The 16,323-nt window shown below is 35.8% G+C and overlaps 2 protein-coding genes across 3 annotated transcripts; one reads left to right on the forward strand and one right to left on the reverse strand.

Annotated features, from left to right (window-relative positions):
* The first annotated feature begins 559 nt into the window (after positions 1-559).
* On the forward strand, positions 560-8,691 carry LOC18108344 (uncharacterized aarF domain-containing protein kinase At5g05200, chloroplastic). The gene is made up of 11 exons (XM_024590886.2): positions 560-887; positions 1,001-1,112; positions 1,283-1,425; positions 3,085-3,198; positions 3,388-3,576; positions 3,708-3,863; positions 4,177-4,442; positions 4,548-4,645; positions 5,421-5,599; positions 5,680-5,796; positions 8,266-8,691. Exons 1-11 carry the CDS (start codon positions 810-812, stop codon positions 8,443-8,445), a joined length of 1,632 nt encoding a protein of 543 aa, XP_024446654.2. The 5' UTR covers positions 560-809; the 3' UTR covers positions 8,446-8,691.
* Positions 8,692-10,007: 1,316 nt separating this feature from the next.
* On the reverse strand, positions 10,008-16,323 carry LOC18108345 (uncharacterized). 2 transcript variants are annotated; one of them, XM_024591360.2, is made up of 3 exons: positions 16,102-16,323; positions 14,391-14,625; positions 10,008-13,880 (listed from the first exon to the last, which is right to left on the reverse strand). In XM_024591360.2, the coding sequence occupies exons 2-3, from the start codon at positions 14,509-14,511 to the stop codon at positions 10,270-10,272; spliced, it is 3,732 nt and encodes a 1,243-aa protein (XP_024447128.2). In that variant the 5' UTR covers positions 14,512-14,625; positions 16,102-16,323; the 3' UTR covers positions 10,008-10,269. The 2 variants fall into 2 exon arrangements, with proteins under 2 accessions (XP_024447128.2, XP_024447129.2); XM_024591361.2 differs by lacking the exon at positions 16,102-16,323 and adding an exon at positions 15,830-15,990.

Genomic DNA, 16,323 nt, shown 5'->3' on the forward strand with positions numbered 1-16,323 from the left:
TTTATTTATTTTTTAATTTTTTTATTATTATTATCGATGATTGTTTTTTATTTATTTACATATATAGTTATTGATTTATTTAGTTAATTACTTATATTGACTTTTAATTTACACTTTAAAGTTTTTATATTAAAAACACTTGAAAGCAATCAACATGCCCTATATTGTTTTTTAAGTAAACCCCGGCTTTCTATGAGTTAAATAGCTAATTTCTCCCAAACAACTATCTTATTGTTAATTTGTTATATAGAATTATTGTCAAAATAAAAACAATCAAAGCAGATTATTTATTAACAAAACTCAAAATTAATAGGGTATTTAAGAGTATGATAACAATTCTTTTTAAAATATTTTTTATTTGAAAATATATTTAAATAATATTTTTTAATTTTTTAAAATTATTTTTGATATTAATAAATCAAAACAATATAAAAATATAAAAAATATTATTTTTTAATTTTTTTAAAATGACAAAACAAACGTAATCTAACAGCAGTGAGAACAAAGTCAAGAACCCAAATTGCAAGTAAAGCTGACACCTCTTGTCAAATGTCATTGAGGGACCAGAATCTTAACAGTCATGGAGCCCAAGCATCGATGATGCGAAGCAACTTTTCTTTTCATAACATCAGTGGACTGCATACAAGACGTCAAGACAAGAACCCAAACCTGTGTGAGGGCGAGCTACTTCCTGCCACGTGGCCTCCTCCCTTTCATGTTTTTTCCCCCTCCTCAACTAAGCACGGTCGTGCTGTCCATATTTGGTGCCGAATAGATATTTCATATTTCTGCAAGAAGGAAAGAAAGAAATGGCGATAATTTCTGTGTCAGCACTAAGAGGGGCTCGGTTCCCTCTCTTTACCAATAATCCACAACCATTTCCTCAGGTGATTGAATGTTTCTCTTGATATCTAATTTATTGATTATTTGATATGTGGGTTCTTCTTTTACCAATCATTCTTGTCTTGTCTTGACAAACTACTTCTTTTTGTTTCAAAAGTTTCCAATTCCAAGCAGGAGATCAAGTAAGCTCAATTTTCGCTCAAAGGGTTTTACCCCTTTTGCCCGGTATGCTCAATCACAGCAGGATCTTTTCTCTTCTCGCCTCCAAGGTTGGTTACTATCACCTCAATGGCCACATAATGAAATTAGGAATTACCCGTTTACGTTTACCTATATATTCCACCAGTATATAAAGTTTTAATGAACTTGCTGTCACTTCTTCTGGTTTTAGCTGTAATTATACTTCGTTATTGAAAACTAATGTATGTTATACTATCAGACGGTATTGAAAACTTGCCCAAACTTGTGGAGGATATTGTTCAGACATCTATCAATACCGGTCCACGTGGAGCCCTAAGGCTGGCTCAAGGTATTCAAGCATTTCTTGGAGTTGGTGGCGAGTGGCTGGCAGATGCATCAAAGGTAGTTTGCGCTTCAGTAGTTTTCTTTCGTTTTTACTTTGACACAAATAAATAATAAAACACTTCTAGTTTTTCTTACAATGTATGGATAACTATCTCGTTTGCAAGCACTTCTGCTTTTCTTGTAGCATGCCTGGAAACTCATCAGAGATGTAATTTGTTGATTTGTTAGTCAATTGATTACATTGTGAGAACTGGTTAAGCCTACGAGATTGTAGAAAACTGAACGATTATTTCTAATATGTTTCTTTTCCTTTCGACAAGACTCTGGTTGTCGAGGTTGGAATTCCTGTCTTCTCCTGGAACTAGAGTTAATTTTTCTGACTGGTAGCAGTATTGCTCGTGCGAACTTGACTGTGAAACTCTTCCTTTTACAGCATATTTATCTCTTAAATTCCATGTATGGCCTCCAACATAATGCAACCAAGTTCTTCAGTGATTCCTGTGGTCAGGACTGAGAGGTTGAAGGTTAATCCACTTAGTTGAATGGGATCAAGCATGGCTTACAATTGCAGTGGGTGATTAAGACTCAAGGATTCTGTTTTAACATAGTATAACCTAGCTGCATAGTGGATGCAAAATTATCCCAGGTTCAGTTCCTTCTGGTACTACATCATTTAAAGCGAAAATATGATGCAGAAAGAAGGTTGAAATTCTTCTTTCAACTTACATCATTCCTAGTTGCCATTCTGTCTCATATGATGATGGTTTTGGGACTTCATTTTTCAGTCTCAGAACTTTAACTATGAGAGATCCTTTTTCCTAGATGTTTTTCCAATCAGATTTTGGGTGGGCCTTAGTAAGATACCGTTGCTAGTTTCTCTCTCAACTGTCCTAGGGTATTACTTGGATTCTTATTTGTTTTTCCACTAGTGAGAATGACTGTAATTTTGCATGACATCTATATTTAGAACCCAATGCTTGCAAATTATATTGTCCGTAGATGCTAATGCATTAAACTCGTGTAAGTTCTTACGCTACCTCTATATTGATGTTTCTTTGCAATTCATTTGGGAAATCCATAAGATGCTTCCTTAAGCTAGTGCCCATTCTTTGCAAATCCTGTGGCAATATGCAGATTGTTGTTTCGTGCATTGCCTATTTCTATTGAGTTGCAGTTCCTCTAGATGGCTACTGGAACGATATTATTGTCATTGTAAAAGAAAGGGTATACATGCATCAATGATTTTCTGATGGCAACAGGGAATCTATGGAAGCAATTATGGTATATGAAGCATGACAGAATAGAGGATTGGTTGGCATTATAAAGATATTAAACCTCATGGTTATATCACAATTTCTTACATTTTTTTTTTCTCTTTGAACTTTAGGAAACAGAACAATGAAAAAATGAACATTTTGAGGAAGAGTAAATAGGTGACTATCAGCGCATAAGAGTGCAATTTAGATGAGCATCTATTTAAAGAAAGGCCTCATTTCATTTGGATCAGTTCTTAGAAGAGAGCTGAGGATGTGAAATTTGTTCAGTTTGTTGCTTGCTTTATATATTCCTTTTTACTTAGTTTTCTTTCTCCAAATCCCATGGATGACATCACTATTAGTTTAAGTTCTGATAGAAGCGTCTTTTTGTATGATAGGTTAAAAAAAGTTGTATAATTCATACTATTTTTTGACCTCCTCATCCCTCTACTATTTGCAGTCTACAAATTCTTCTGCTGGATTACCAACCCAAATGCAGCTTGGATTACTTTCTCCACAATATTTGAGGAGATTGTTTGAACGCATGGGAGCAACCTATATTAAATTAGGTCAGGTAAGTCATAGTATATTTCAAAAAGTTTCTTTTTTTTATTGTTCAATGCTGCTTGAGTTTGTCAACAATTTTATTCCTCTTATTCAATAAAAATTAAATCTTCTATCCTTGTTTCCATTACACTTCTTTTTAATCTTCCTGGCAGATGCTATTTTTCCACTAATGCTTTCCTATCATGTGTTTTGCTAGTTCATAGCATCTGCACCTACATTGTTCCCAGCAGAATATGTACAAGAATTTCAGAACTGTTTCGACAGAGCTCCATCAGTTCCTTTTCAAGAAATTCAAGCAATCTTGCGTGAGGAATTAGGAAGACCAATAGACAGTGTGTACGAATATGTTGACCCAACACCAGTTGCCTCGGCCTCAATTGCACAGGTAAATACTCTTCTTCCCTTTCCTGTTTCACATCTATTTTGTGTATTTCCTTGGAGTGCACTATCCCTCTCTCATATTTTCATTTCTTACTCATATTTTTGACATGCTCAAAATTTGAATATTATGCCCAGGTTCATGCTGCAAGGCTCAAGGGCTCTCAAGACAATGTAGTTATAAAGGTCTTGAAACCTGGAATAAAAGATATCCTAGTGGCAGATTTGAACTTTGTTTACATTGTTGCTCGCATATTGGAGTTTTTAAACCCTGAACTCAGCCGTGCATCACTGGTATGATGTTTGTTCATCAGTTTTTGCAAGTGATGAAATTAGTTGCTGTCTTGAGAGTAAACTTCTACACTTCCAAGTCCTTTTATCACTATATTTTCCCAATGTTGAAATCCTAGAAACTTTAAGTGTTTATCCATCTTAATGACATACAAAAAGATACTTATTCATCCAGTGGCATATTGGGGTTTTGCATTTATTGACCTCCCTGATGTATTATTGTGGAGGAAGCAAGCATATATTTGTTTCTGAGTGTGTCCGTTAATTAAATTCTTGAAGTTTCTTTTCGTTCGTAAGTCATGTCTCCTCTCGGTAGGTTGGTATTGTCAAAGACATAAGAGAGTCCATGCTTGAAGAAGTCGACTTTTATAAGGAAGCTGCAAACATCGAGGCCTTTAGGAGTTATTTGGAAGCTATGGGACTTACAAGGCAAGCTACAGCTCCAAAAGTATACCAGCACTGCAGTACCCAGCGAATTCTTACAATGGAGAGGCTATATGGAGTGCCTCTCACTGACCTGGACTCTATAAGCTCACTTGTTTCTAGTCCAGAGACCAGTCTTATAACTGCCCTCAATGTGTGGTATGACATCCGTGATCCACATGCTTGTGAGATTTCATGTTAATCTTAAGAATATCATATCAGGTTTTTGAATGTAAAACTGATCATACGAAATTTCTTGTCCAGGTTTGGTAGTTTACTTGCATGTGAAACTTTCCATGCAGATGTTCATGCCGGCAATTTGTGGTTGTTACGTGATGGCCGCATTGGGTTTCTTGATTTCGGTAAAATTTTTATGTGCATCAAGTTGATTCATGATTTAGTTTCCAAGAAATACAGTTTTAGGCATCCGTTTTACTGAATGTTTGTGCATAGCTTGTTATACTCTACATTGAATGACTGGATTTCCAACTCATTATTGGATTTGATTACTAGCGTATACTGGTTACTTAGAGGACCTTGTTATTACAGCAAATGGTTACCTAAGTAGGTTTTCTGCAAATCTTCCCTGTGCTAAAGTGGCCCATCTGCTACAACACTGATAGAATAATAGTTGAGAATTTGAATATCATTGTTGACTTCTCTCTTTCTGAATTTCATCAGAAAAGTAAACATGGAAGTTCCTTTTTTTTCAGTTTAGAGATGGATTGACGAAGGTGGGACTCGAACCTAAGGCCTTGCCCCTCTTGCTTTTTGTAAGAGTGCTACTTGTGCTTCAAGGTCATTGGTGACATGGAAGTTAATCTTGTATCTTTACCCTAGCTTCTGAAAAGACATGTCTGTCATATTGATTGGGGCCAAAGGATCATAAACGATTATTAGATGATATATTGTACCGTGTAGAACTATTTCTGCAGATTCATGGTGCATCCCTTAATTGCAGAACCTTTTTTAATGGGTCATTTATACCACTTAGTACTATAGATCTAATGTAAATGGTACCTCAGGTTGGTGATGGTATGATCTGGAGCATTTACAGCATATTTAATGAGAGCTGACCAACTATTTACATGAATTTAAGCCATCTGTCATATAACTCAAGTAGAATCCAATCTACAGGAATTGTTGGTCGCATATCCCCAAAAACATGGACTGCTATGGAAGTGTTTCTTGCATCAATTGCAACTGAAGAATATGAGTCAATGGCATCTGCCTTGATTGAAATGGGTGCCACAAACAAGGATGTGGATGTTATGGCCTTTGCCAAAGACCTGGAAAAGATATTCTCATCAATACAGGTAAACACCAATACTCTAAATACTCATTTTTTGAAATTTATTGGAACTGCTTTAAAACACTCTTTATTACGCTAATGCAGGATTTGGATACTGACTTAATCGTTGCAACCGCCAGGGATACAACTACAAATGCAACTGCTGTCTCTGCCAATGTTGTTGTTGATGAGAGGCAGATGAATGCACTCTTTCTTGATGTGGTAAGCTGATCTCATTAATTACTTCAACCAAAATATATGACGAGTTAAGTTTGAACATTTTCTAAATAGATGCAGCGCAAACTTAGTCAATGTGATAGATTACAATTTTCCTGGCAATTAAGTTGTGATGTTAGGACAGTGTTCCTCATACGAGACCCCTTGATGCATTAACAAAAAACTAAATCTCCTAGCAAAATTATTGTGCACCTACGTAGTGTAATGATAGAATTGCCCTTAAATCATAAAACCTTTGAATTAGGTATTGGGGTCAATACAGTCTTCAACATGATTCAATTGTCATTTTCAATTTCTGCGGGGACAAATTAATCTTTTTATTTTTTTTGGCACAGTAAAATGACTTAGTTACCTCTAAAATAAAATAAGAGGTTTTTTTAGTCTTTTTAATTTGTTTAGCACAATAAAATAACTTAATTACCCTAAAAGACAATCTACTAAACTATCTTTCAGGGGCTTTTTCATCTATTCATCCTGGTTTTTTTGGTCAGTATCAAGTCATAGTTGACTTGGGGGTATTTTTTGTATTTGAATAAATATTAAATATTATTAAAAAAAAACATTGCATTCACTAGTAGGGCTGTCTAGTTACCAAACACTATCTTCCGCGGTGGCGCGTGTGGCCAACGACCCTCCAGTTTGGCGTTGACGATCCTTTTTTTTTTCTTCATTATTTTCTCTTTTCTCCTTGATTTCCATGCTTGCCCTTTCAAAATTTCTAAGCAACTCTTGTTATTCCTTCAAATTTGTTCTCTGTTTTTTTATTACTATTTGTTTTATTTTGAATAATTTATAAAATTGGAATTCTTTTTCTTTTTCATCCCTTTTTCATTTTTAATTTTTTAAAAATTTGGTTTCTATTCTTTTGATTTCTATTTGTTTTATTTGAGATAATTTTTTAAGATGATATTTTTTTTTACAATTTCATCCTCCTTAAGTTTTTTCTTTTTATTAAATTCTCATTATTTTGATTGCTATTTTATTTATTTTGACAAATTTCTTAAATTGATTTTTTTTCCTGATTTCATCCTTCAACATTAAATTGATTGGGAATTGATCTTTTTTATTGAGTTCTAGAGATTAACCTAGGTTTATGAGGTTCGCTTGGGTTTGCTTGTTTTCTTTTTCTTTTTTTAAGCTCATGTTTTCTCGGTTTTATCATATAACATTTGTTCAATTGGAAATTGGGCTCTGTTACTTTTATTTATTTTATTTCTATTGAATTTTTCATTCATTTTGAAAATGATTCGGGTTATCTTGGTTCTTTTTATTTGTTGTCCTTTATTGAATTTACTCTGTCAAAGTTTTTAAATTGATATTATTATTTTTTTATTTTATATTTCAATATTAGATTGATTAGAATTATTTTTTCTCAGTTCCATCCTTTAAAGTTTGAGTTTTTTTTATATCGAGCTTCATGATTTCTTCAATTTCTTTTTTATTCATTTATCTTAGTCCCATCACTTAGATCACATATTTGGCTGGTTAGCCTGAATTGATTCAGTTTTTTTAGGATTTTTTTTAATTTAATATTTTTTACGTTCTATCCTTCAATATTGAGTTTTTTTAGAATTAAGTTTCTTAATCTTTTCCGGTTTGCATTTTATTGAGTTATCCATGATCCAAGTTGCAGAGTTTTAGTTGGCTTGTCCGGTTTGCTTTTTTTCTATCCTTTTTTTTTAATTTGATTGGTTAGAATCTTAGTTCTGTCACCTTTATCATTTCGGTAAGTGTTTTTTTTTACAGGTTCCATGATTCTTTTTTGTTTAAATTGGTCTATTTAATGTCATTATCTGTTCTTTTATTATCTAATTAAACTATACTGACTTTTTTTTTTCAGCCGGGTTTAAGTCCCTAGTCACTTTTTTTTTTTTTACTTTTTTAAAACATGCTTGAGTCACTCGGGTTTTTTTTTTTTACCGACAAAAATGTTCAGGCCCAAGGCGTGGTGCGGGCCCAAAAAACTAGTTATCTCTATAATAGGATGATAAAAAATGCATAAACCATCAAAATGCCCACTGTTTTGGCAGCATTCAACAGGTCTGCCCTTCTCAGGATTTTGTTTAATTGCTATACCTGTTACCTGCAAGTGATGTTTGCAGAAGGATGGTGTTAGGTCAGGGTAGATCCTTACTTTTAGCTATTTACCTATGGATATAAAAAAGTAAAATTTCGTTTTGGGAAATCAAAGGATGGGATAATTTTGGACAAGAAAATCAATATGGCTTACGATAAAAGACATCCATCCCAGAAACTGTATACAAAGTTCAGTATAGACTGGTCAGTGGAGCTTGCAAAATTTGCAGAAAGTTCTGAAGTAGTTGCTAAGTGTAGTTACGAAGACCAATTATTGAAGCAATCCTGATCCATGGCACCCTCTTCTTCTCTCAAATCATTCCTCTCTCTTGTTCTATTACCAATAACCCATGTTTGATATTTTTTGGCTTGCAACAGATTCGGGTTAGTGAATCATATGGACTCAAATTTCCCAGGGAGTTTGCTCTTCTCATGAAACAGCTTCTGTATTTTGATCGGTACACCCGATTGCTGGCCCCCAACTTAAACATGCTTCAGGACCAGAGGATTTCCATTGTTTCAAATCGAGGAAGCAGATATAAGAACAGCTTCAGATGAATTTTGCATGTGTAGATAAATCTGCCAAGGGCTTTATGCTTGCCTCACCTTGTTTTCATTTCCTTGTAAATACAACCAGCAGAAAAGCTGCAAATCGAAGTTGAAGTCGCAGACAATCAATAGGAATTGGATCTCTCCACACTACAGAAGAATGCACTTTTACATTTTCAATGTTTTTGGTATTGAATTCGGAAGGAATGTAATTCTATAGTTGATCTTTTATTTCTACTTCAAAAACATTTTGCAGTGTTTTAGCTTCCTAAGAAGCCTTAGCTGCTCTGCATTCAGACTGCAAAAGGTGATAAGCGTATGGAGTTCAACTTGGTACGGCCATGCATTATCTTGATGGGGGTAATTAAAGGGCATTAGGTGGCAAGTATGCACTTAAGCAAATTGAATTTTGATCCATTCAAATTTGTTTTTATTGTTTTTTGTTTTTAATTTTTTTATTGATTTTTTTATTTTATTTTATTTTAATTGAATTTTGTTTTCAATTTTATCACTCAATATTTTATTTTAAATTATTTTTATATCAGATTTAGTCTTTATTTTTTTATTATATTGTTTTTAATTTTATTCCTCAATATTTTATTTATTTAGAATTTTCTGCATTATTTTTTAGGATTTGTTTTTTTTAGGTTGGTCTTCGGTTTATGACCAACATGAGTTTTGAAAGTTAACACGAGCTTGTTTTGGATTATTTTTAGGTTTTTTTTTAAAATGATTTTTTTTATTTAATTTATTTGATTCATTGAAAATTAATCTTTGTAATTTTTTTTTTATTGGGTTATTCGAATCTTGTATCAGGGTTGCAGGGTTAGTGAGTTAACTTGAGTTTGACTTGAATTATTTTTTTAATTAAATATTTTTTTTCTATTTTTTTCTTTAAAATTAAGTTGTTAGAAAATTAAATTTTATAATTTTATTTAGTTTGTACTTGATGAGCTTTATAATACTTTTTTGATATTTTGTTTTTTTATTTATATTATTTAAATGTTTTTTTATATTTTGTTTTTTTTATTTATATTATTTAAATGAACCGAGTTTATTATAATGGTAGTTAAAAGTGGATAAATATGTTGATGTTTATTATTAGCTTGTCAAAAAGAAAAAAGATACAGAAACGCTACTGGGTAATAGGGAGCATCAAGAAGCACAGCACAACCTTGCGAATTACAAAGTCATCTTGTGGGCTTCACCCTGGAAACACGAAGAAATTGCATTAGCAACCAACAATTCATGGTGAATCAAAATCACATTTTTTTTGGTTTCTACGACGAGATAGAAACGGATGTGAAGTCATGGGAGTGTTTTTGTCCATACAACAACAGCTGGACATTCTTGCTCAAGCTAAAATCCGTCTGTGCAATCTCCTTCAACTGGACATGCATGCAAACCTGCTAAACTCATGACGTTAAGCTCAAGATAGTCAAGGACAAGGAGCATGGGGAGATTTTTAAAAGTTGTCTGAGTACATCAAGCGCTTTGAAGAAACTGAGCATTCCTCACGAGTGACGACCTTTATGTGATGATTTCTTTGTCCTTTTCTTCTCTGAATAATATACATGAAATCCAAAAACTTCGTTATACAGGATCAGTTTTATAATACAAAAATAAACAAATAATTACTGCAATCTTCTCTTCTGAGAACCTATACTTGGAATTCAAAACTTGTGTTTCTACTTCTGTTATATATACTACTGATTCCAAAGCAATGAGGCGAGTCCTATTTCCTGTACTATAATCAACAACATAATCAAAGTACAACCTATATGTATCTATACAAGCCAGTGCTTCATGATAAATATGTCGTGAGTTGCTCACTTAGTCTTCTGTTGGATAGTACCAACTTGAACAAGATGGTTCATAACCATATATCAGTCGACTTGGTGAGGAATAACCCATGAGTCGGTGAAGTGGGGAACCTCCTCCTCCTTTCCTTGGCAGCTCCTCAATTTCTGAAGATACTTTCTTTGTTTTGGACATGCTAGAAGAAGGTCCAGATAATTCATGCTTTTCCTTGAGATTCTTCCGACGCTCATTCAGGCTGCTTTCAGCTGAACGTAATGATGTCTGGACAGGATCCCCATCAGTGGAACCGCTTTTACAGAATGGAAGTCCATAATCTTCAGAACATGACACAGGATCCATGTTGGGACAATTGCTGGCATGAGAAGATGAAGCTGAAATTCTCCTATGAAGACCGCCACTATGCTCATCAACCTCACTTGGTGGAGGTGCATCAGCAGTCGGTGTATATGGAACTAGATGAGTCCTGCTTATAAGTGAAAATCTAAGTACTTCCAAACAGACACCACATCTTAGCTGGTGGTACTTCCTTTTAGAAAGAAGAAAATCTGCAGGTAGCTGAAGCTGTTTGAAGCAAAAAAAACATGTTATGAAAGGGGCTCCACCTGCCAGGGGCAGGAGGTGCCGCTTAGCCAAGTGATGTTTCTTCGTTACATACTTCTTTACCTCCTGATCCCTACGCCTGTGGTCATCAGAAAGTGTTTCACGCCTATATATGGAAAACTCAGAGTCAGCATGCCGTTGTGGAGTTGAGGGACAAGAACCATAGGAATGGTAAAATTCGACATGATCTTGGGCCTTGCAAAACACTCTATTATGATGAAGGTTAGGTGGAGGTAGTTGTGCCAAGCGACAGTCTTGGGGACAGCAACACAAGTGATCAACTTGGTTTCGATTGCTTGCTACCTCTGCTGAGAAAGGTATTTGGGAGTATTTACTCTGTTGATGCCAGTTGCGCCCCCCTCTGAATCTTCCAGGATAACTCAGATAGTCTAAGTCATCGAAAATTACCTGCTCCAGATGATCATTGTAACTGGGATTATGGTCCTTCCAAGTGACCCCTGGAGCAACCCTCCCTTTTTCCTTTCCATTCAGAACGTTAACTTGATCCTGCAATTCATAAATCATTTCCAACAGTTTCATCTTCTCCTGTTCAGTGTATGCAGCCTTTTCACGTGAATGAAAGTACGGATTGGAACGGGATTCATTGTTGTTTTGATTGGAAGGGCTCCCATTATCATAGCCAGCCAAGAAGTCTCTTTGATAGAAAGGAGCCTGAGATGGATATTCATCCTTCTCCAGTCTTCTCCAGTTTCTAGCTGGATGGGCAACCCTTGTGTGCTCTACCAATTCATCATGATTTAGTTTGCTGGATTTCAAGGCACGGTGATTATTATCAGAAATAATTGATGTATGATTCTTCAAGTGATGCTGCATTTCCAAACTGCTATTCGCCACGAACTTTTCGCTTCTGGGTCTCTCATTGGAAGCTGCATGATTTGCTTGCTTATGAGTATTTCTAAATGGATGCTTGGGTCGATCAGGTAATTGATCATCTGTTCCTTCATATGAAGAGACAGTGTCATCATAGTAAGCCCGAGAGCTTCTGGTGGCTGGGGATTTAGACAAGTCTATAAGACTGTCACTTAACTCAGAGCTGGGGTCAATCAAATCCATAGTTTTGAATGTATCTGTACACTGTACACGGTCAAAATCATGGCGACCTGTTTCATGAAGCTTCTCTAGCTGTTCATTTGGCGAAGTTACAAAAATGTCTGATGAAATGCTTTCTCCTGCAGGCCTTTGAGCAGCGACAACTGAAGCACCCTCCTTGTCAACTGACTTCTCAATACTTGATTTTATGAAATCAGAACCACTCTCTTTGGAAGCATCTAGTAATGCTTTTGCTCCTGCTAATTGTGAGCTTTCATTACTGGCTCCAGCTTCTGATTTTTCCCCTTCCACTGAAGACAACTCTTTGTTCTCAAGAAGAGCAAGTTTGGTGAGTGAACAATCATCGTTGGAAGTTCCATCACTATCACTGTGAGCATCTAATTCTGCTTTTGTGGCTGCTAATTGTGAGCTTCCATCACTCACTTCAACTTCTGATGCTGCTAGTGGGGATGGCTCTTCGTTCTTGAGATGAGCACGTCTGGTGGGAGAACAAACATCGTTGGAAGTTCCATCACTATCACTGTGAGCATCTAATTCTGCTTTTGTGACTGTTAATGGTGAGCTTCCATCACTCACTTCAACTTCTTTTTTTGCTCCTGCTAGTGGGGGTGGCTCTTTGTTCTTGAGATGAGCACGTCTGGTGGGAGAACAAACATCGTTGGAAGTTCCATCACTATCACTGTGAGCATCTAATTCTGCTTTTGTGACTGTTAATGGTGAGCTTTCATCACTCACTTCAACTTCTTTTTTTGCTCCTGCTAGTGGGGGTGGCTCTTTGTTCTTGAGATGAGCACGTCTGGTGGGAGAACAAACATCGTTGGAAGTTCCATCACTATCACTGTGAGCATCTAATTCTGCTTTTGTGACTGTTAATGGTGAGCTTTCATCACTCACTTCAACTTCTTTTTTTGCTCCTGCTAGTGGGGGTGGCTCTTTGTTCTTGAGATGAGCACGTCTGGTGGGAGAACAAACATCGTTGGAAGTTCCATCACTATCACTGTGAGCATCTAATTCTGCTTTTGTGACTGTTAATGGTGAGCTTTCATCACTTCCAGCCTGTTCAATGCTGAAATCCAAGGAATCATTTTGATCACTCCTGTCATCTTCTGCTTCTGTTGATAAGTTCACACTTCCAAGTTGCTCATCACTGAAAGCTCCAGACTCATTTTGTTGAATCCCACCTTCATTGACTTCAGCTTTTGGTTTTGCTGCCGCCAGTTGGGACTGCTCTTCATCAAGTTTGGTAGGCGAACAAACTTTATAGGAAAACCCAGCCTGTTCAACATTGCAATCAGAAGAATCATTTCGATCACTCCAGTCATTTTGTGCTTCAGTTGATATGACCCCCATACCTCTAAGTTGCTCATCATTGCAATCCCCAGATTCAATTTGTTGGATTTGAACTTCATTGAAAATTTCAGGCTGTTCATGATCACACTCTGGAGATTCATTTGAATCATTTCCTGTTTCCTGATCATCACTTGACAAGCTTGTGCCTATTACCTTCAAATCAACACAATCCTCAGTCTCATTTTGACCACTCCCATTCTGTTGGTGTTCATTGGATGAGCCTACACCTACAACATGCTCATTATCAGAGTCCCCTGGATCATTTTTATCAATCTCATTCTTTTGGTTGTGTGATGAGTTCACACCTCCAGGTTGCTTACTATCAAAATCTCCAGAACCATTTCGATCACTTCCACTCCTTTGCAGTTCTTCTGGTAAGTTTGCACCACTGAGATGATCAAGATCAAAATCGCCAGATGCAGCACAATCCCCCCCATTGAGTTGGTCTGGAGAACATTCCCCAGGGGAAAGAAAATTTTCTTCATGATTTGAGCTGCTGGATTCCTTAGCTTCAGAAATATGATCTGATCTATTTTTCTGAGCAGCATCTGTTTCATGCAGGCCAGAAGTTGCGACTTCAGGGTTACTTTTTCGAATTTTCACTGCATGAAGGAAAAGAAGCGATTAAACTATCTACAAATCCAGATTGTTACAATGAAGAGCAACTTCAGTAAAACACGAAGAGAGATAAAGAAAACAATCTATGGATGGTAAGAATAGAACAACTTAGGTGTATAAGACGAAAATACTCTTTAATTGTTAAGGAAAGCATTCTTGTACTAAAAGAGCTAGTCTAGCACTGGCTTAGTGCCATCAACCTGGAGTATTGGCTATTAAAGTATCGCCCAAGGAACCTATAGAGTTCATCAGAATGTCTATCATAGGAAAGTAGCATTCATGGGTCCATGCAATATGGAATTGATAATTGTTGAACCTCTTAATCTTTTATAATCAGAACTTAACCAAGTTGAATATTGTAATTGAATTTCTATATCAACTTGACCAATCCAAGAAGAATACTATATTACCATCTCTTATCTTATTTAACAATTTAATGAAAAAGATCCAGCATATATTATCCAAACCACACATACAAATTAAAAGGGTTGTACCTTGAAGATGTGTGCCACAGCCACCACATTTGTAGACTGGAATATCTTGTGGCTCCACAAGAACCTGCCGACATTTAGGACATCTGACAAACCGAATTTTAGCAGCTGATCCACTGTTCATGTTCCTCCAAATACAATTGTAAGTAATCCCAGGTTGGCCTTCCACTCCTAATCTTTGGTGTTGCAAATACCAATGACTAAATTGAATTGTTAACTTGCTGTAAGACTTCAGAATCTGCAGACAAATGAAGAAAGATAAGACAGGTGAGGTCAGCACGGATTAGATATCTAGAGGGGATTGTCCATTTTCAAGAATGCCACCAAAAAAGAGGGAGAACATCTTATTAACATTGAGTTCTAGAAATAGTTTTATATTTACAGAAATGACGTTCTTGAAAATAAGACATGGCTTCAACAATACTCGAGGAATTGCAAGATTTCGCTCAGAGCCTATACTAATGCCGAAAATCATGCAAGTTGATATTTCATTTTGCATACAAAGTTTTTTAATTACAAGTCAATAACTTGATGCAATCCAAGGTTAACAAATTCAATAACCTGATGCCATTTGTAATTGTATGTTTCTCTCAACCTAAACCACATTCTGATGCTTTCTGGAATATTTTAAAGAGAAAACCCCTTTATTACAAAACATGTTCTAAACCAATGAAACTAGTCCAGTTACATCCATCATGTTTCTCCAGCAACAAGAGAGTGTGAATTTTGAATCAAAACAAGCGATCAGAACAAGGTGAGACTGAAACCTCATTTGGTTGGGAATGCTTACGCCTTTTACTGCATTTGAGTAGTAATTTTAGATTCAGCTAAATCCTTCTCAGAGAAAGAAAGAGAAATGCTTTCAAATAATCATAGCAAAACCATGCATAAGAAAATCTAGCCAAACAAGACAACTTCTCTTTTTCTGTGAACCGGTGGATAGAAATTGATTCTTTCCACGGATTTTTCTTTAAATAAGGAATGGTGGCTGAAGGCGATTTAATTAACCTTGAGGAAAAGGGAAGATCTATGAAATTAACCTCATCTATACCAAAAAAAAAAAACCAAGGGAAAGAAAAGAAAGAAAAACAAGAAGAAGAAGAAGGGAAGCAAAAAGAGGACAGAAATGAAGAAAGAAAAACAGGGTTGCAAACAGGTCACCACGATCACGATTCTATATTAAACAGCAATCTATGGCAAGACAGCAAAGCAAAGAAGAAGAAGAAGAAGAAGAAGAAGAAGAAGCACAACTAGAGCAGCAGCAACTAGACATTCAAGCCTGATGTTAGAAAAGAAATGACTATATATACGTGTATGTATTATCACAGATCACAAAGTTTTGATCAAATTGTCAGCAAATATAATACATCAGCAACCAAAAAAACTAGAGTACTCACTACAAACCATCAATTAGATAACAAATGAACTGCAATCATACATACCTAAAATCCAAAGAAAGGATAAACGTAGAAACTGAACGAACTCAAAAAGAAATGAGCACCAGCTTAGATCAGATACACTAAGAAAGACCCACCAACCCTTTAATTATGAGTAAGATCCAAAGAACTCAAGAGAGAATAAAAAAGGTGGGCAGAAAGCACACAGCATATGTAAATCGAAGTTGAAGCAGCATATAATAATTGTCCAAGCAAAAAATAAAAATGGGAATGAAGCAAGTCTATGCAGAAAGTTGACTTGAGAAATTACAACGAACCTGCAAGGGAATTCAAGTTCTTTTCTTGACGTCAAGGTTTCCAGTCACGACTCACGAGCCTTCACCTCTCTTCTTTCATTTTTCCCTTTGATAAACGCTCGCTTCCTTCCCAGTAACTGAGATTTAGACGGACAAAATGAAGACCATATGGTCCATATCTCTCTGCAACTTTAGCTTTAACTTTAACTACTGGTTATGCCTTGTTTAAAGAAGTCTCGGCCA

The sequence above is a fragment of the Populus trichocarpa genome, chromosome 19 (genome assembly GCF_000002775.5).
Source record: "Populus trichocarpa isolate Nisqually-1 chromosome 19, P.trichocarpa_v4.1, whole genome shotgun sequence".
Classification (NCBI taxonomy): Eukaryota; Viridiplantae; Streptophyta; class Magnoliopsida; order Malpighiales; family Salicaceae; genus Populus; species Populus trichocarpa.